General features: G+C 34.9%; 1 protein-coding gene across 1 annotated transcript; it reads right to left on the bottom strand.

Moving 5' to 3' along the window:
* Nucleotides 1-1,203: 1,203 nt before the first annotated feature.
* On the bottom strand, nucleotides 1,204-14,311 carry LOC128223059 (acetylcholine receptor subunit beta-type acr-3-like). Its single transcript, XM_052932296.1, has 5 exons — nucleotides 14,037-14,311; nucleotides 9,918-10,074; nucleotides 9,293-9,450; nucleotides 8,765-8,887; nucleotides 1,204-3,838 (listed from the first exon to the last, which is right to left on the bottom strand). Exons 1-5 carry the CDS (start codon nucleotides 14,046-14,048, stop codon nucleotides 3,122-3,124), a joined length of 1,167 nt encoding a protein of 388 aa, XP_052788256.1. The 5' UTR covers nucleotides 14,049-14,311; the 3' UTR covers nucleotides 1,204-3,121.
* Nucleotides 14,312-15,185: the final 874 nt, after the last annotated feature.

Below are 15,185 nucleotides of genomic sequence, written 5' to 3' on the forward strand. Positions count from 1 at the left end.
TATATTTTAGCGAAACTATTGATGATCTACAAACTAGCTTAAATGTGTTACATGAGTATACATGGGGACTTGAAGTGAAGATAAAATCTATGGTTATAGTGTTTCGGAAAAGGGGCAACTAACGCAAAAATGAAAAATGGTTATATGACAAAAAGTATCTTGAAATAGTAAATTATTAAAATAACTTTGGGTCAGGTTTGATTACACTGGCTTTTTTTCAAAAAAGGGAACTCGCTCATGTTTTGGCACCAAAATATTTGTTCGCGTTAATGCATCTAAAACATATTTTTAAAAAAACCATCTTTGACACCGAAATTTCAGGAAATATACAACAAATTCGCGTGACTCTATTAAGTAAAGTGTAATTTAATACAATACTGTAAAGCATACTTTTGAGATTTCATAGAAGTTTGGCACAAAACTATTTCTTTCAGATTGTTCGGTACTGATAGACTTCTCTGAGAACATGTGTTTTATCCCAAAAGAATGACAAGAATTGAGTCAAATTTCCGCTGAACGTTCCGAAACGATAGCCTTGGGGATGGCGTGGGGCGGGGTAAGGGTTTGGGGCGAGGATGACTGCCCCTAAAATCCGAGCGAAAACCACATCGTTCTTAATTTATTATTGATATGTAGGTTTTGTCTTGTGTGTCTCTTGTTGGTTTTCTGCTTGGTTTTCTACCACTGTCCCAATTTGTGATAAAACAATCAATGGTTATTTGGTGCCGGGCTTGTTTCTGCTGTTTCCGTTGCATTATTTTCAACTCATTAATGTTTTAGCCCATGTTTTGTTACTATACTATCTTATCGATTCAACATGGTCGCCATGTCGTGACACAGGATATTTAATTAACGTCGCAATTCTTATATTTTGTGAGCAAATCAAAATGCAAGCAGGCTCCATGCAAATGATGACAATGACACTCTTATTCCCGCTGAAGCAACTACCACGTTGCAATAAACGTAAAATACACACTATAAATAACCAAATTTGGTTGTTCAACGATATGATAAATTTCGGTTTAAAACAAATACTAAAACATATGGTAGTTATATAGACAATGTTTTCATATTTTCCTTGATCAAATCGCACTTTTCTTATATTAAGATGCATACTGCAAATTACTCACTGCACAACAGTTGATTTAAATGTATAGCTATAACAAGACACAAGTTACAAGAATCTTTATTTAAAGTCGAGTATATATACTAACAAGAAACCTTACTTCAATAAGCAATTAAAAACTTACATAGCATATCAAAACATAACAAAGAGCTGGCCCCAATTTCTCGAAACTTGAAAGTCCCTTCTAACAGGATTAAGCTTAGCTCACTATTTTTTGTCTTTTAATAATTTGTGTAATATTTATTTCTTTGAATATTTGCATACTTTATATAGGAATTGTCTTTATGATAATTATAATAAACCATTTTTCATGTATCAAAATCCAATTTAAGTACGTATTTTGGCTAACTAAAATAAGCTTCTTAAGCCTGTTATGCTTAAGAAGTTTCGAGAAATTGGGTACTTGTGATCTGGAAATAAAAACATATAGTTTTAAAAAGGTACAATATTGGAAGAGTTATTTACAAAAGTCGTTTCTTATTATGTTCATGCATAGAATTACAAAAAGTAAACATGGGTTAGAGCACTGTATACATGATAACATATCAACTAGTTTTTCCGGCTGTACGAGCAATCCACACGCGCACGGTTCCACTAGTTGATATATCACTGTAAAATGGTTAGTACTTTCAAGAGTATATAGTATGGATAATCGTATACATTCAAAGCAGAAAAATGTAAGTAACATTATGTACATGGGAATAACAGCATGGTTCAGCGTGAGTAGTTTGAAAAACTGTTTTAATTAATCCAGCTTGTTAGAATAATTCTTTAGAAAGTATTGCCAAGAGGAGGTACTTAAATACAATTGAAATACTACTAGATTGAGATGATATTATCAGAAACAGTAGCGGTCAAAGACATGGTTGCTCTTATGATTGGGTCAATCCCGACCTTCAGGTAACCATCCAAATCTCTGCACGGCAACCGTCTTGACAATATCAGCACCTACCACTGTGTAAGAATATTAATTGAAAATGCCAAATCGTAGCGAATACTTTCCGAAACAACACACATACGGGGGGGGGCACTTTCTATATACACAATATGTATACTCTGCACCCTGTGATAGTAACTATTCAAAAACATCAATTCGAAAAAGTGACCACACAACACGTGTGTTCATAAGATTAACTCTATATTGTTTATAAACAGATAATAAATATAATAAGGATGACAGAAAGCACTCAAAAGTGAATAACCCAAAAATGACGATTTGAAGTTCTGTCGTGTCGCGCGTTTTAAACAATGTGCTCACTGTGGACGAGTTCGTAAAACCCCCAACATAATTGGTTATTCAACGCAACTGACCTCCATAGCAACAGAAACAACACATAAGTGCCGATATGTCATTATAATCACATAATAAATACCTCTAAAAGTCCGCTTTTTCAAGTGTCAATATTAAGTCACGTGGGAGATGACGTCATACAGCGCGAGCTTTTATATTGAGGTTCAGCAGGGATAACTTTAAATACTAGACCTATTATACGAAGTTTGTGACTTACCGTAAATCACCAAACACAAGGCGAACATACATATAAAGTAAATAAACTGCATATACCATTGTTTATTTGTGTTGTGAAGCATTTGATGTGAAAACGAAGCAAAAAGGCAGCAAATATGAACATTCATTATTTTGCAAATTCAGACAAATAAGTAGTTCAGATAGGTCGAAAATACACATCCAAATACAACGGAAAAATATATAATATATACACAGGTGAATCATTAAATGCATGATTTTCATTCAGATAACATTTGAATATTTTTATATTGACTGGATGATTTTGTTCTTTAAAAAAATCTAAATGCGATTTTTCGGATGTCGTTTATGTCCACATTTCATGCAAAACATATATAATAATTAATTCTATTTTCTTTTATTCTTTTTCTACATCGATTAATATAGGTCCAACAATGCTCTGTCAAACTTTCATGCATTTATGCTCAATTCCGACAATACTTTAAGGAAACCTCAAAATTGATCTGGAATTAGGCACCTGCCTTGAAGCCACTTGAAGCCGTATAATAACAGACAGCGATCGATAAAAACAACAAAATTGTAAAAAACACAAAACACACCACATCTAGAAAGTTTACAACTTCTTTCCATGTAAACTCTGGTTTAATTGATTCTTGATCACTTCTATGTGGAACTGTATCATCATGTTCAATGTTCACCTCTTCGGTAGCGCTATCGATTGGTGCAACTTGACCCCGTTTTCGCCGACACGTACGAGTCATAACTCGCATGACTGAAGCAAACCACCGAGGAATCTTCACCTCATCCCCGGAGTTATTCAGACGCACCATGACCAGGGCAATTAACGTTATCAAAGTACTCGCAGCTGTCTGAATTATAAGAAACACTGAAATTCTCGCAATGGATTTGGAATTCTGCGGCAGAGTGGAGGACACGATCGTCAAAAATACAGCGAACGACAGAAATGCCGTCATTGCGTAGCTAGCTTTCTCTCCACTTTCGCACGGCAGCAAGAACACGCAAATATTCAAGACGGCCAGCATGGATATAGGTAGAATAACCGCCAGGGAAAAGTACATAGGTTTACGTTGTAGTGTGAGCGTAAAGGTTTTTGTGACTACGGTTTCCTCGACCGCGACGCTCGAACTTGTTTCAAGAACTTTCCAGGGGGAGTTCTCCTCGATATGAGCCTCATAGATACCTTCCGTACTGCTCAGAATGTTTACCTGAAAAAGGAAATAAAAGTAAATATATGAAGATAATATGTAATGTGTGCTACCAAATGAGCTGTCGCCGATACATAATTAAATACGTTTTTATCATATTAAATAAATGCTACCGGCAACTGCGAAATAGGATATTACGAAACGCTTATTTGCTTGACCAAAGGCGTTTTGTCCTCGGTCCAATAAACCGGTTTGTAGTAGGTTTTTGTTACCCAATGTACATACAATTGTTTTTGCATTATTATATTTCTTAACTTTAGGCTTTGCGTTCTCTTCCTTTTTGCACCTAACATGATATTGCCAATCAAATTTCAAAGAACAAGGATGAAGCACAACATAGTACAATCCAGGGCTGGTTTGGTCTTTAGTTGAAAACCTTACGCTGCTCTTAGAGTGCCCATGTGCTCTTAAGCCTTACTGGCTTTATTGAAACGGGACCTAGTACGTATACAGGGGCGATTTATTGGTCTCTGTTAAAATACATTTCAAGTTTTGTTCAGCTTTAGACTGTTATTTGACTCATACAGATTGAACGTTTTGATAACTCTTTTATTTGTTGTCATGGAAAGAGCCAATGTTTGCGAAAATCCATGGGAACCAGTAATATAGGACTGCTGACAAAATATTAGATCAAAGTTTTTTTCTATTTAAGTTCAAACTTATGTTTTATGCATTTTTCTTAAACCGTTAGTGGCGGTTTAGGCCATAAAACATTAATTAACGGAAGATTTGCTCTGTCCAAGATAAAAAATAAAAAAAGTTGTAAAAACGGTAAATCTGTAAGAGTGCAGCTTAAAAGAGTAATCCATTTAAAAACAATTCTGAGGGCCAATACGACTGTCCCGAGGACAAATAACAGGGCCAATGTCAGCTCACTTATTTATTGACAATTTTATAAATTTATAAAATAACTTCATGCACTTAAAAGATTTAAAGTTTAAACACTACCATAAAACTATTAAACGATTATCAACATATAACAAAGAACAACTCTTAAAAACATAACATATTTAACCATTTTTATGGAAATGTTAAGAAAGCCCCCACCCCCCCCCCCAAAAAAAAAAAAAAAAAAATAAAAAATAAAAAAAAAAATATTGTTTGTTTAGGGTAACCTTCCCAAAATTTCTAGGTAGGGTAGGTAGCGATTTTTTATTTATTTATTTCAAAATCTGTCGTAAGTTCAGAGTGTTTTCTTGCACATGGCAGTCTTTCCTACATTACTGTCATTGCCTGACTTTGTTTTATCATATAAACAATAATTTTGATTAAAATCTGCATTTAACGGCCCTTCGTAACTCTCTATTCGCTAACGAATATTATTTTTTTTGCTCAGAAACGGAAAAAAGTATATAGGGTCGGCGCATTTTTATAGGTAGGGTCGGGTTACCCGAAACGGACACATTTTTTATATCAAAATATATTACATTGATCCGAATGAATATAAACGATTGTAAATTTTACGTACACAGCGGTTACATACAACTAAATCGTGTTTGTTTTTTCTGTATACGCTAAAACTCATTCGGAACTCCTCGGCCATATTTATCGGAAACCACCGCGAATGTATGCCGGTACATCAGTTGAAGTAGTTCCTATTTTTTTGAAATAATATCATTCATTAAATGTAGTGTTTCAGAGTTGTATTTATTGATATAATTTTAAATTGATTGCCAGTGAAGTGTATCATTGCAAATATAAGTAAAATTCCCAAGAGTTAAGTCATAAAGTTAAACTGCTAAATAAAATTACTACGCGATCTACTCACAGCGGACTTAAACGTACCACTTTTTGAGTATATAAACCGTCCAAATACATCCGTGGTTGTTTTGGATAAAAATGGCCGAGGAGTTCCGAATGCGCTAAAACTATGAATTAGTTTCGTGCTCAAACTGTCGACGAACGTTTTAATACTGACTTTAAAATAAAATGGCTGCCGTCTCCGAATTTCCAGCTGCAAATCAATATCATTTTTGGCCCTCTTTAATTAGCCAATCAAATTATTTAAAATGCGGGCTTTATATCTATATCACTTTTCAGCACGGGGCCGCTAACTGATATAGATAATGGCACTGTTATAGAGGAGGCCTTTGTATTATTGGACGAGGCAAATGCTGTGTTTAAGGGCTTATAATTATTAGTTATTTAATAAAACAAGGTATTAATTGTGATGATTACAAATCCCCAAAGGAGTCGTAAAGAAAAGTTGAAGCGCATGTGCACATCATGGACAATAAAGCAATTTTTCAACACAATATGGAAACACATAGCTGCAATCAACAAAATCATAGTCGCGAGAAATCATTGTATGGAAAATTAATTGACGAAAGCTAAGTTATATAATTCTGGTGTGTCTACAGTTAAGTGCATATACGAAATAGATATACTGTGTGGGCTTGTTTGTGTACCTCTTTTTCAGTATAACTCCATGCCCGGAACTGCAAGCTGCAAGTGTGCTAATCGAATGGGAAGTATTTTATGTCCATTGAACACGTTGTCTGGAAAACCTGCCAATGTATTGTATTAAATTCTCTGTCATCAAGGATTTGAATATAGAACCGCTGACTATGTGCCTACAACATATACGCTTTACGTACATTTGTATATTGAAGTAAATGTTGAGGTAAGACACCACTTAATACATTTCATATATTCTAGTCAATGGAACAAATTTCACGCAAGAAAACACTGATTTCTAGTCATTCACGACCCCAAACACCATATATGGGGAGAAAGTTCCACCTATGTACAAAACATGAAAAAAAACTGAAGAAAACAGTTACCACGCCGGGTAATCATTGGAGCCATAACATTTTGTTATGTGTTGAAAATGCTCCAACGCGTCTTCCGTTATAGTGCCAATGAGTGGAGTATGGATGTAAACAGTGAGTATGGTTTCTTATTTTTCATTTTTAGAGGTTTATACGAGTAAATTTAAAAAAATTGGAGAATGTAGTTCCACATAGGAATGGCCATGAGTTGTTCTAAAGGTAAAAGTTCTGAATGAAATTTAATATCTGATCGTCTAGAACTTGCATAATTTGCTAGACGTTAGTGTTGACAATTTAAAAATCTGGATTTTCGTGAGAATTGTTCACATACCTTAGGTTTAAGTATTTTCTTTACATGTGTGTGGCGTTTTTATTGACAAAAGGTTGCCGCGTTACAAATTTTAGAACTTTATTTGTTAAACTTGCTGCATTACGCTCGATTTTCTGAACGTTGTGGTGCCAATGAATATGTTGTGGTGCTCATGAATAGTAATTTAGTAGGAAACGAATTGTGAAAAAACTGCAGCAATTTCATAACATGAAAATTAACAATTAACTGGATTAATATCATTTTTGATCTTTTTAAAGTATGACCAACTACCACACTGCTTCACGGACTTTAAGGTTCATTTTGTGTCTAATAAATTAATACTTAAAAGCAAATGATCGTCGTAATTCCAATTCTGTATTTCCAGGTATTATAAGGCAAAAATCTAACGATTGTGTTTATATATTTTCAGAAGGGTGTCTTTTAAGTGAAAAAGAGGCGGGTATATTCATGTCGAGAAAAAAATCACTCCGTAGCTCAAAATTTGCAAAAAAAGGTAAAAACGGTAACCTTTTTTTTTTTTTTTTTATAAAACTGCATTATTAACATGTGTTAATTATTTTCAAGTAAATCAAAGTTTAATTTTAAGCAATATTGCAAAAACTAAAGATTTCTTTGAAAATAGTGGACCGTGTTTTTACAAAAAAGGTTATCTGACGTATCGTTGTATCTTAACATATTTGCACTCGAAATCACACTTTGACTTTTCTGTCTTAACAGAATGTAGCTATGTTGTGATTAAACTTGAAAAATATCATCAAAACACACCTTTTTTATATAAATCATACAAAAATTACTTGAGTCCATTATGACCCCATGGCCTTCAATAGTTGTTTTTATTGAACATTTCCAACTCCACACTTCTTTTATGTTTAAACGGGTTTAAATGCCATACTTCTACCATGGGTAAACAGTAGTGATATTTAGTGGCTAACCCCAGGTTCGTTTTAAATGTCAAACACCATTAAATAATTTTCCTTTATATCCTAAAGTCTACTGACAAAATTTTGCAAGGTAAATAACACTTTTTTTCAAGTCCTTAACGACCCAAACTCCATACATGGGGAGAAGCCACACACCCCACCCACCTCAAATGTACTATACATTAAACAACGTTAGAAAAGGAGTAACATTTCATATAAAGAATATAAAATTGGTTTAACGTAACCACTGTGGATGACGATAAAATGACGATATCCGATGTACGGGTGCTGACAATGCGGTAAAAATGTAAAAACAAAATGTAGTCTGTTTTAGAAACCACAAACCAAATGGCTTTAAAACCTATAGAGATGGAAAATTACCCATGTTCTGATATAGTATAACCATGCTTTTAATCATTGGCCTGTGTTAAAAAAAGGAATTAGGCATGCGACAATGAGTTGGCACTTCCGAATTGGTGCAATTTGCGCTTAAAATTGAATAATATCACGAGAGTATGTGACTGTATCAGCCAGTTTTATAGAACTGCTTAATTCTTTGGTTTGGCCAACGTAAACCAAAACTGTTATTAAGCGTTCAATGTTTATCCAATAATTACTAATAAGTTATTTACCAATCAAATCACTTAAATTTGCAACGTTCCAAACACATATCAATGTTTTCAAAAATTGGCGGCAAATCGATTTTAGAATTTAAAAAAAATCATTTTTAAAGGTGATGATTTAGTTTAACGCAAAATAAAGTTTTTCTCATAAATTTTTGCAAAAACCAGCCTGCCGAAAGTTTTGAGTGCTTTATAGAAATGTCTTAAACCCGACCCTTTACTTACATTGTAAGCAAAAGGGAGCCAAGGGAGCTTGAGGTAATAAGTTTATTCCGTATTACCTGAAATGGGTACCAAACCATTGTACCGTCATGATAGTTCTCAATGTTAAGATCATCCACTCCAAGCGTGTTGTAATCAAGATACGAGTTTTTTAGCGCAATGTCCGGTTTCCAAACCTCTTTCTGGGGAGAAAAAGTTAATAAAAGATTGGCTTTATTTCAAATCGACAAGACATTTGCAGACAATGTTTTACTAGTGCGAGTATTACAGTCATGGTGTATATAACTAAGTTAAAATTAAAAAAGTGAGTTATATACAATCAAGAATATAATAAAAAACATTGAGCACGTTTCTATAATTTGTCCACCACTTTGTCATGCTTTATGCCTAACCCTCAAACCCTAACAAATATAAACCTGACCATAACCCATCCAAAAGATCAACTTCCTTAAAGACCAGGTTTATAAGAGTTTTGTGAATGTTTATTCCAAGCTGACCAGCCCTAGTTTATGCCCCTCGTGGTTATTAATTAAGATGGACTTTAGGTGGCTGATTAATAATAACTCTAGCCATTGAACTCAGTTCACCTGCGGCCAATGGTAAAGGGAGATGCCTCCAAAGTCATCCGGATCCCACTGTAGGAAGGCCTCGTTCCATCTCACCATCAGGAAGCCTGTGGTTTTGAGCGTCTCGGTGCTATCGCTCAACTCGTTAATGGCATAAAGGTGAAACTCCATAGCCACCTCTGTATAGAAAGAAGAGCATTCGAATGAGTTCCCGAAACCCATGCAATGACGTAGCTTGACCTCAATGTCCAAAGAGCAAAAGCGGGTCAATTTGAGCATCATATTATTGTTGTGCGGAGTCAAGCTTGAGACCCAAAATTAAGCATTTTCACAACAATTGTGATGTACTTGTGACAACACACATCAATTGACACACATGTAAAATATAGAAAAGTCAGAGAAAATGCCATATTCGTACATATTATTACATTACAGATTATGTCGCAAGATCTTTTTTCATGACCTCTATGGACTGCAGGTTTTGAACAGTTTTAATATGAATGGTATTAATGATTTCTATATCAAATGACTCTAATCTTCAGAGAAGTTTAACTACGTTAAAGATTTGTGACTTAATTATGTCGCCATTTCCTTAGCGAAATGAAGACAATCTACAACATTTATATATTTATGTCTTCAAACGAACCTATGGCAGCAGACTGATTGTTTGTAGGCCGAATCCTGTGGTCATATACCGTTTCATTAAAAAGCTCCGTGCGCAACCGCATTGCGTCACTTTTGCTCTGACACTGACATAACGTCATAAGACTCGCAATCGTCAGAATGGTTATCAAAGAGTTCGCCTGGGGAAAAAGATGGTTATTACAGTTTTATTTAAGTAAAAACATGCTAGTAAACGGGCAAATGAAACAGAAATGTTTAGAATTTATATAAAATAAATATATAAATTAGAGGTGTTGTTGCTGCTGCTGATGCTGCTGCTGCTGCTGCTGCTGCTGATAATGAGGAGGAAATTTCAATACTACGCCGCACAGGTTCATTTGTTTTAAAGTGGTTCGGTCCACGTATTGGACTATATGTGCACATAAGTATGAAAAAAGAATCTGTGGAGCGCCCTTGACGCCAACAATGATTTGTGGTATCGAGTTCCACAAAATAATTTTACGCCGTAATCAGTCTTAAGCAAAATAATCTAGAATAATAATATCTGTCATGTGCTTCCGTTCCGGATAGATAAATCCGACCCGAGGGCACCTGCGTTGCCTGGTAACGAGGCTTGCCGAGTTACCGATCACGCAGCTTGCCCGATGGTCGGATTTTTCTATCCGGAACGGATACACATGATATATATTTTTTCTAGCATACCTTTATTATTATTTTTTTGTGAAGAAGCTGCATAAAAAGCTCATTTTTGTACATTTCACCAAAAAGCGCGTGCGATAATGTTTACTGACGTCATGACGCGCAGTAATTTTTAATCAATGACAACGTCAATAAGTTCATTCGATATCAAGTCTTTGAAGGGTTATTTCGTTTTGTTTTGAAGATATATTTTTGCAAAGTTAATGTTTATGAAACTCATCTATTGAAATATCATAATTATGGTTACTTAAAGTATATGATAAAAGAAATAAAAAGTTTTACGTCACAGCGCGTGACTCATCTGTCATGGGGGGGTGTCAGATGGGATTTTCCAGCACGGCTGACGTCATCGGACATGCCTATCCGGTGTGCTAGAAAAAATAACTGCGCAAAAAAAGGTTTTTGGGTAAAAAAACCCACAACAACATTAACAATAAGCAATACTGCGGTTAAAATTTTGGATTTCTTAAAATTTTGAAATATGCTATATAGCATTGTTTCATCTTATAATTAAATGGTATTCAACATATAAATTCAAAAGATCAGCATTTTATTTATTGTCCATTAACATTAGTCTCTCTCTCTCTCTCTCTTCTCTCTCTCTCTCTCTCTCTCTCTCTCTCCCTCCCTCCCTCCCTCCCTCCCTCCCTCTCTCTCTCTCTCTCTCTCTCTCTCTCGTTCTCTCTCTCGTTCTCTCTCTCTCTCTCTCTCTCTCTCTCTCTCTCTCTCTCTCTCTCTCTTCTCTTTCTCTCTCGTTCTCTCTCTCCCTCGTTCTCTCTCTCTCTCTCTCTCTCTCTCTCTCTCGTTATCTCTCTCACTCTCTCTCCCTCTCTCTCTCTCTCGTTCTCTCTTCTCACTCTCTCTCGTTCTCTCTCTCTCTCTCTCTCTCTCTCTCTCTCTCTCTCTCGTTCTCGTTCTCCCTCTCTCTCTCTCTCTCTCTCTCTCTCTCTCTCTCTCTCTCTCTCTCTCTCTCTCTCGTTCTCTCTCTCTTCTCTCTCTCTCTCGTTCTCTCGTTCTCTCTCTCTCTCTCTCTCTCTCTCTCTCTCTCTCTCTCTCGTTCCCTCTCTCTCTTTCTCTCTCTCTCTCTATTTCAATTTACCAATCTAATATAAATTAGGTCATGATCCGGATTATAATCAATCATATTCTTAATTGTTACATATTGAATATATTTAAGCATTTTATGGATCATCGTAATAAAAAAGATTTGAAATATCCTATTCTATTTTTTAATTTTTCATTATATTAAATGTGATTCCAAAATCAATTTTCATACCGCATTAATTATTTTCTTAATCGCACTATACTCATGCATGTTAGTTAAATATGATGCACCATAATTGTATTCCATTTATGTCGTATAACATAAATCATTTTAATGAGCTATTATATCTAACATTATACATTACTCTTAACCTTATTCTAAAGAATTGAAATAATAATTTAAATGAAATTTGAAAAAGTGGTCAAAATAAACCTAGTATGTGTTACGTTTATTTATTTACAAAACCTCCAGTACTGCACAGTACACCCAGATATGTAATCTGACAGACAGTAGGTTTTTTATTTTTTTATTTTGGGTGGTTTTGTTGGGGGGGGGGGCATTACTAGAAGTCTTCAACTCGGCATTGAAGATATAAACGACACAACGTTCAGCGCATTTAAGGTTGCACACTCATAGCTTTATAGTTTTGACATATTTAAGGGTTTTTTTGCTTTTATCTAAGAGTCAGTTAATTATGGCATCAATGCCTTCAATTCTGTCATAGAATGTGACTCAGAATAGAACATATATCAATAGTTTTTACAACTTCCGAAAAGGTTTTTTACCTTAAAGCGTTCGTTACGCTTAAAATTAGCGCTTTAGCCATAAAAAAAATTCGAACGTAAATATTCAAAATTGTCCATGGTTCTGCACTAAGTACACGGAAACCATTCCCTGTCAGTCTCCCCTAAACCCCACACAGCAAACATTACTTGTCCATGATTCTGCACCAAGTAAACCCACACAGCGAACATTACTTGTCCATGGTTCTGCACTAAGAAAACCCACACAGCGAACATAACTTGTCTATTATTCTGCACCAAGTAAACCCACACAGCGAACATTACTTGTCCATGGTTCTGCACTAAGTACAAGGCAACCATTCCCTGTCAGTCTCCCCTAAACCCCACACAGCGAACATTACTAGTCCATGATTCTGCACCAAGTAAACCCACACAGCGAGCATTACTTGTCCATGGTTCTGCACTAAGTACACAGCAACCATTCCCTGCCAGTCTCCCCTAAACCCCACACAGCGAACGTTACTTGTCCATGGTTCTGCACTAAGTGCACGACAGCCATTCCCTGTCAGTCTCCCTTAAACCCCACACAGCGAACATTACTTGTCCATGATTTTGCACTAAGTACACGGCAACCATTCCCTGTCAGTCTCCCCTAAAACGCATACAGCGAACATTTTAATATATATTCTCCATTTTGTCCGCAGTTTAGTGTATACAGTACGATAGTAGACGGAACCCCTTAACATAGATGAGACAACCCTGTTATAAAGTTGATGGGCTACCGTTGTTGTTGGTAGTTCTGTTTCGGTTGTTTTTGATGTTGTTATTGAGGCTGTTGTTTTTTATTGTTGTTGCTATGGTTGTTGTTGTTGTTGTGGTTGTAATGATATTATTGTTATCATAATCCTATTTTTTTCCATTTTTATAGTTATTATATTTAATTTCATTATTATTTTACTTTTTTATTATTATCAAATATTACTATTATTATTATTATTACTATTTTTATTATTATTTTTTATTTAAACATTTTGTGGATCGCAGATTCGAACGTTAGCAAGATTTGAAGTATCCTATTCCTTTCTTTACAAAATTGTATTTCCGTTCATTGTATTAAAAACGATCTCTCCTGTAAATTTGTATATGAATTGTATTGCATTGTATAACCAATTCTATTGATGTCAAAATCTTCATGATTACATTCAATAGGTTCATAGTACGACACCGAATACGCCATTCTAAATTAAAGCCTTTATCTGAAATCGTGGTAATAATGTCTTTTATGTTTTTTTGCTATTCAAAAATTCATAAGCAAGTTAACTTATCTTTACATATTCCATTCTTTGACAGATTAAATATTCAAAAAAAAACTATTCAAGTTTTATAGGGCTAGACATCGATTTTGTTATTTAATGTGAACTGTGAACAAAGTATTTCTTGCAATGATAAAACATCGTAAAAAGTTTGAACTAGAGCTCAGATGTTAATGAATCATTTAAAAATGTGACATAAAACTCGTAAATTAAAATTAGTTTCAATTTTTATTAATATTCGACCAATAATTGATATTCCCAGATTTAAAAAAGTTTTAAAACAAGAATCGTTGTCAAACTCAAACACGTGAGCGAGTCCCTTGTTAAATATTAAATCTTACCGTATTGGTCATGTTTGAAGATATAACGATTTTCCTCCGACTGTGATAAAAGTAACACGTGTTCCGATCTATTCCATTTCCATTGTGCTACCGTCTTTCTTTCTGCAAATTACCGCACCGACATAGTATTCATGTTTGCGAATTATTGGACATTTCCTCTGATCACCGCTCGAAAGCCTTCTGACAATGTATCTTAAAATGGCTGCTGTAAAAGAGCGCACTAACGGATACCAATGGATAGATACCTCAACTTTTATAGATTCTTTTATAACCTCAAGACTGATTTTTAAAGGACAAAATACAAAAGCTCCAATGAAGACCTTAAAAGGCTGGAAGAACAGAATATCGATCCAGCCATGTTAGCAAACATTAATATGGTATACAATACGCATGCTATAAAGACCGAACATTTTTGTGGATTGTATGGTTCATTGTATTTTTATTGCTTTTTACGTGATTCATATATCTATAAAATGTGTTTAAGACAATAGAACGTCGCTGTGAAGTAATTAGTCTAAACGACCTCCAATTTGTGTTTGCAAATCCTAGATTTCGCAAACTCAAGTACCCCTTAAATACGGTGTAATCGAATACTGACCTATAATTTAGTTAGAAGGCTTCATTAAGGTATGATTTTGGTGTTTTTTGTTTGCGAAATGTTTTTGGAAGTTTGTCTAATTGACCCGCCAACTTCGGGCCCCAGCGGGGGTTTTGCAGAAAAACACGGGGTTTTTCACACTCCCGCGGGATTTTTCTCCCGTTTTTCAAAGGCTGGGGAAAAATCCCGCGGGGTTTTAATAATACAAGATTCAAGTTATTTTAGCTCAAAACAACATCTTATATCAAAAGAAACATTATGCTTCGACACCGGAAGTGAAATAACGCGAAAAATAACAATGCTTTTCAGTACGGGGTTTTTCTCCTGCGGGATAAAATTCCTACATTTTAGCAAAAAAAAAAGAAATCAATTCAAGTCTTTTGTTTTTGAGATTGTATACATTACTTTAATGTAAATACTAATTTGAATGACTATTCTAGAGTCATTTCTTTCTTTTGAGAAATCCATTAATTTAATGCATATTTTACGGGAGAAAAACTCAGCAAAAATCAGGAATGCTATTTAACGAAAAAAAATCAACGACAAAAGCC

Source organism: Mya arenaria, chromosome 17 (assembly GCF_026914265.1).
Source record: "Mya arenaria isolate MELC-2E11 chromosome 17, ASM2691426v1".
NCBI lineage: Eukaryota > Metazoa > Mollusca > Bivalvia > Myida > Myidae > Mya > Mya arenaria.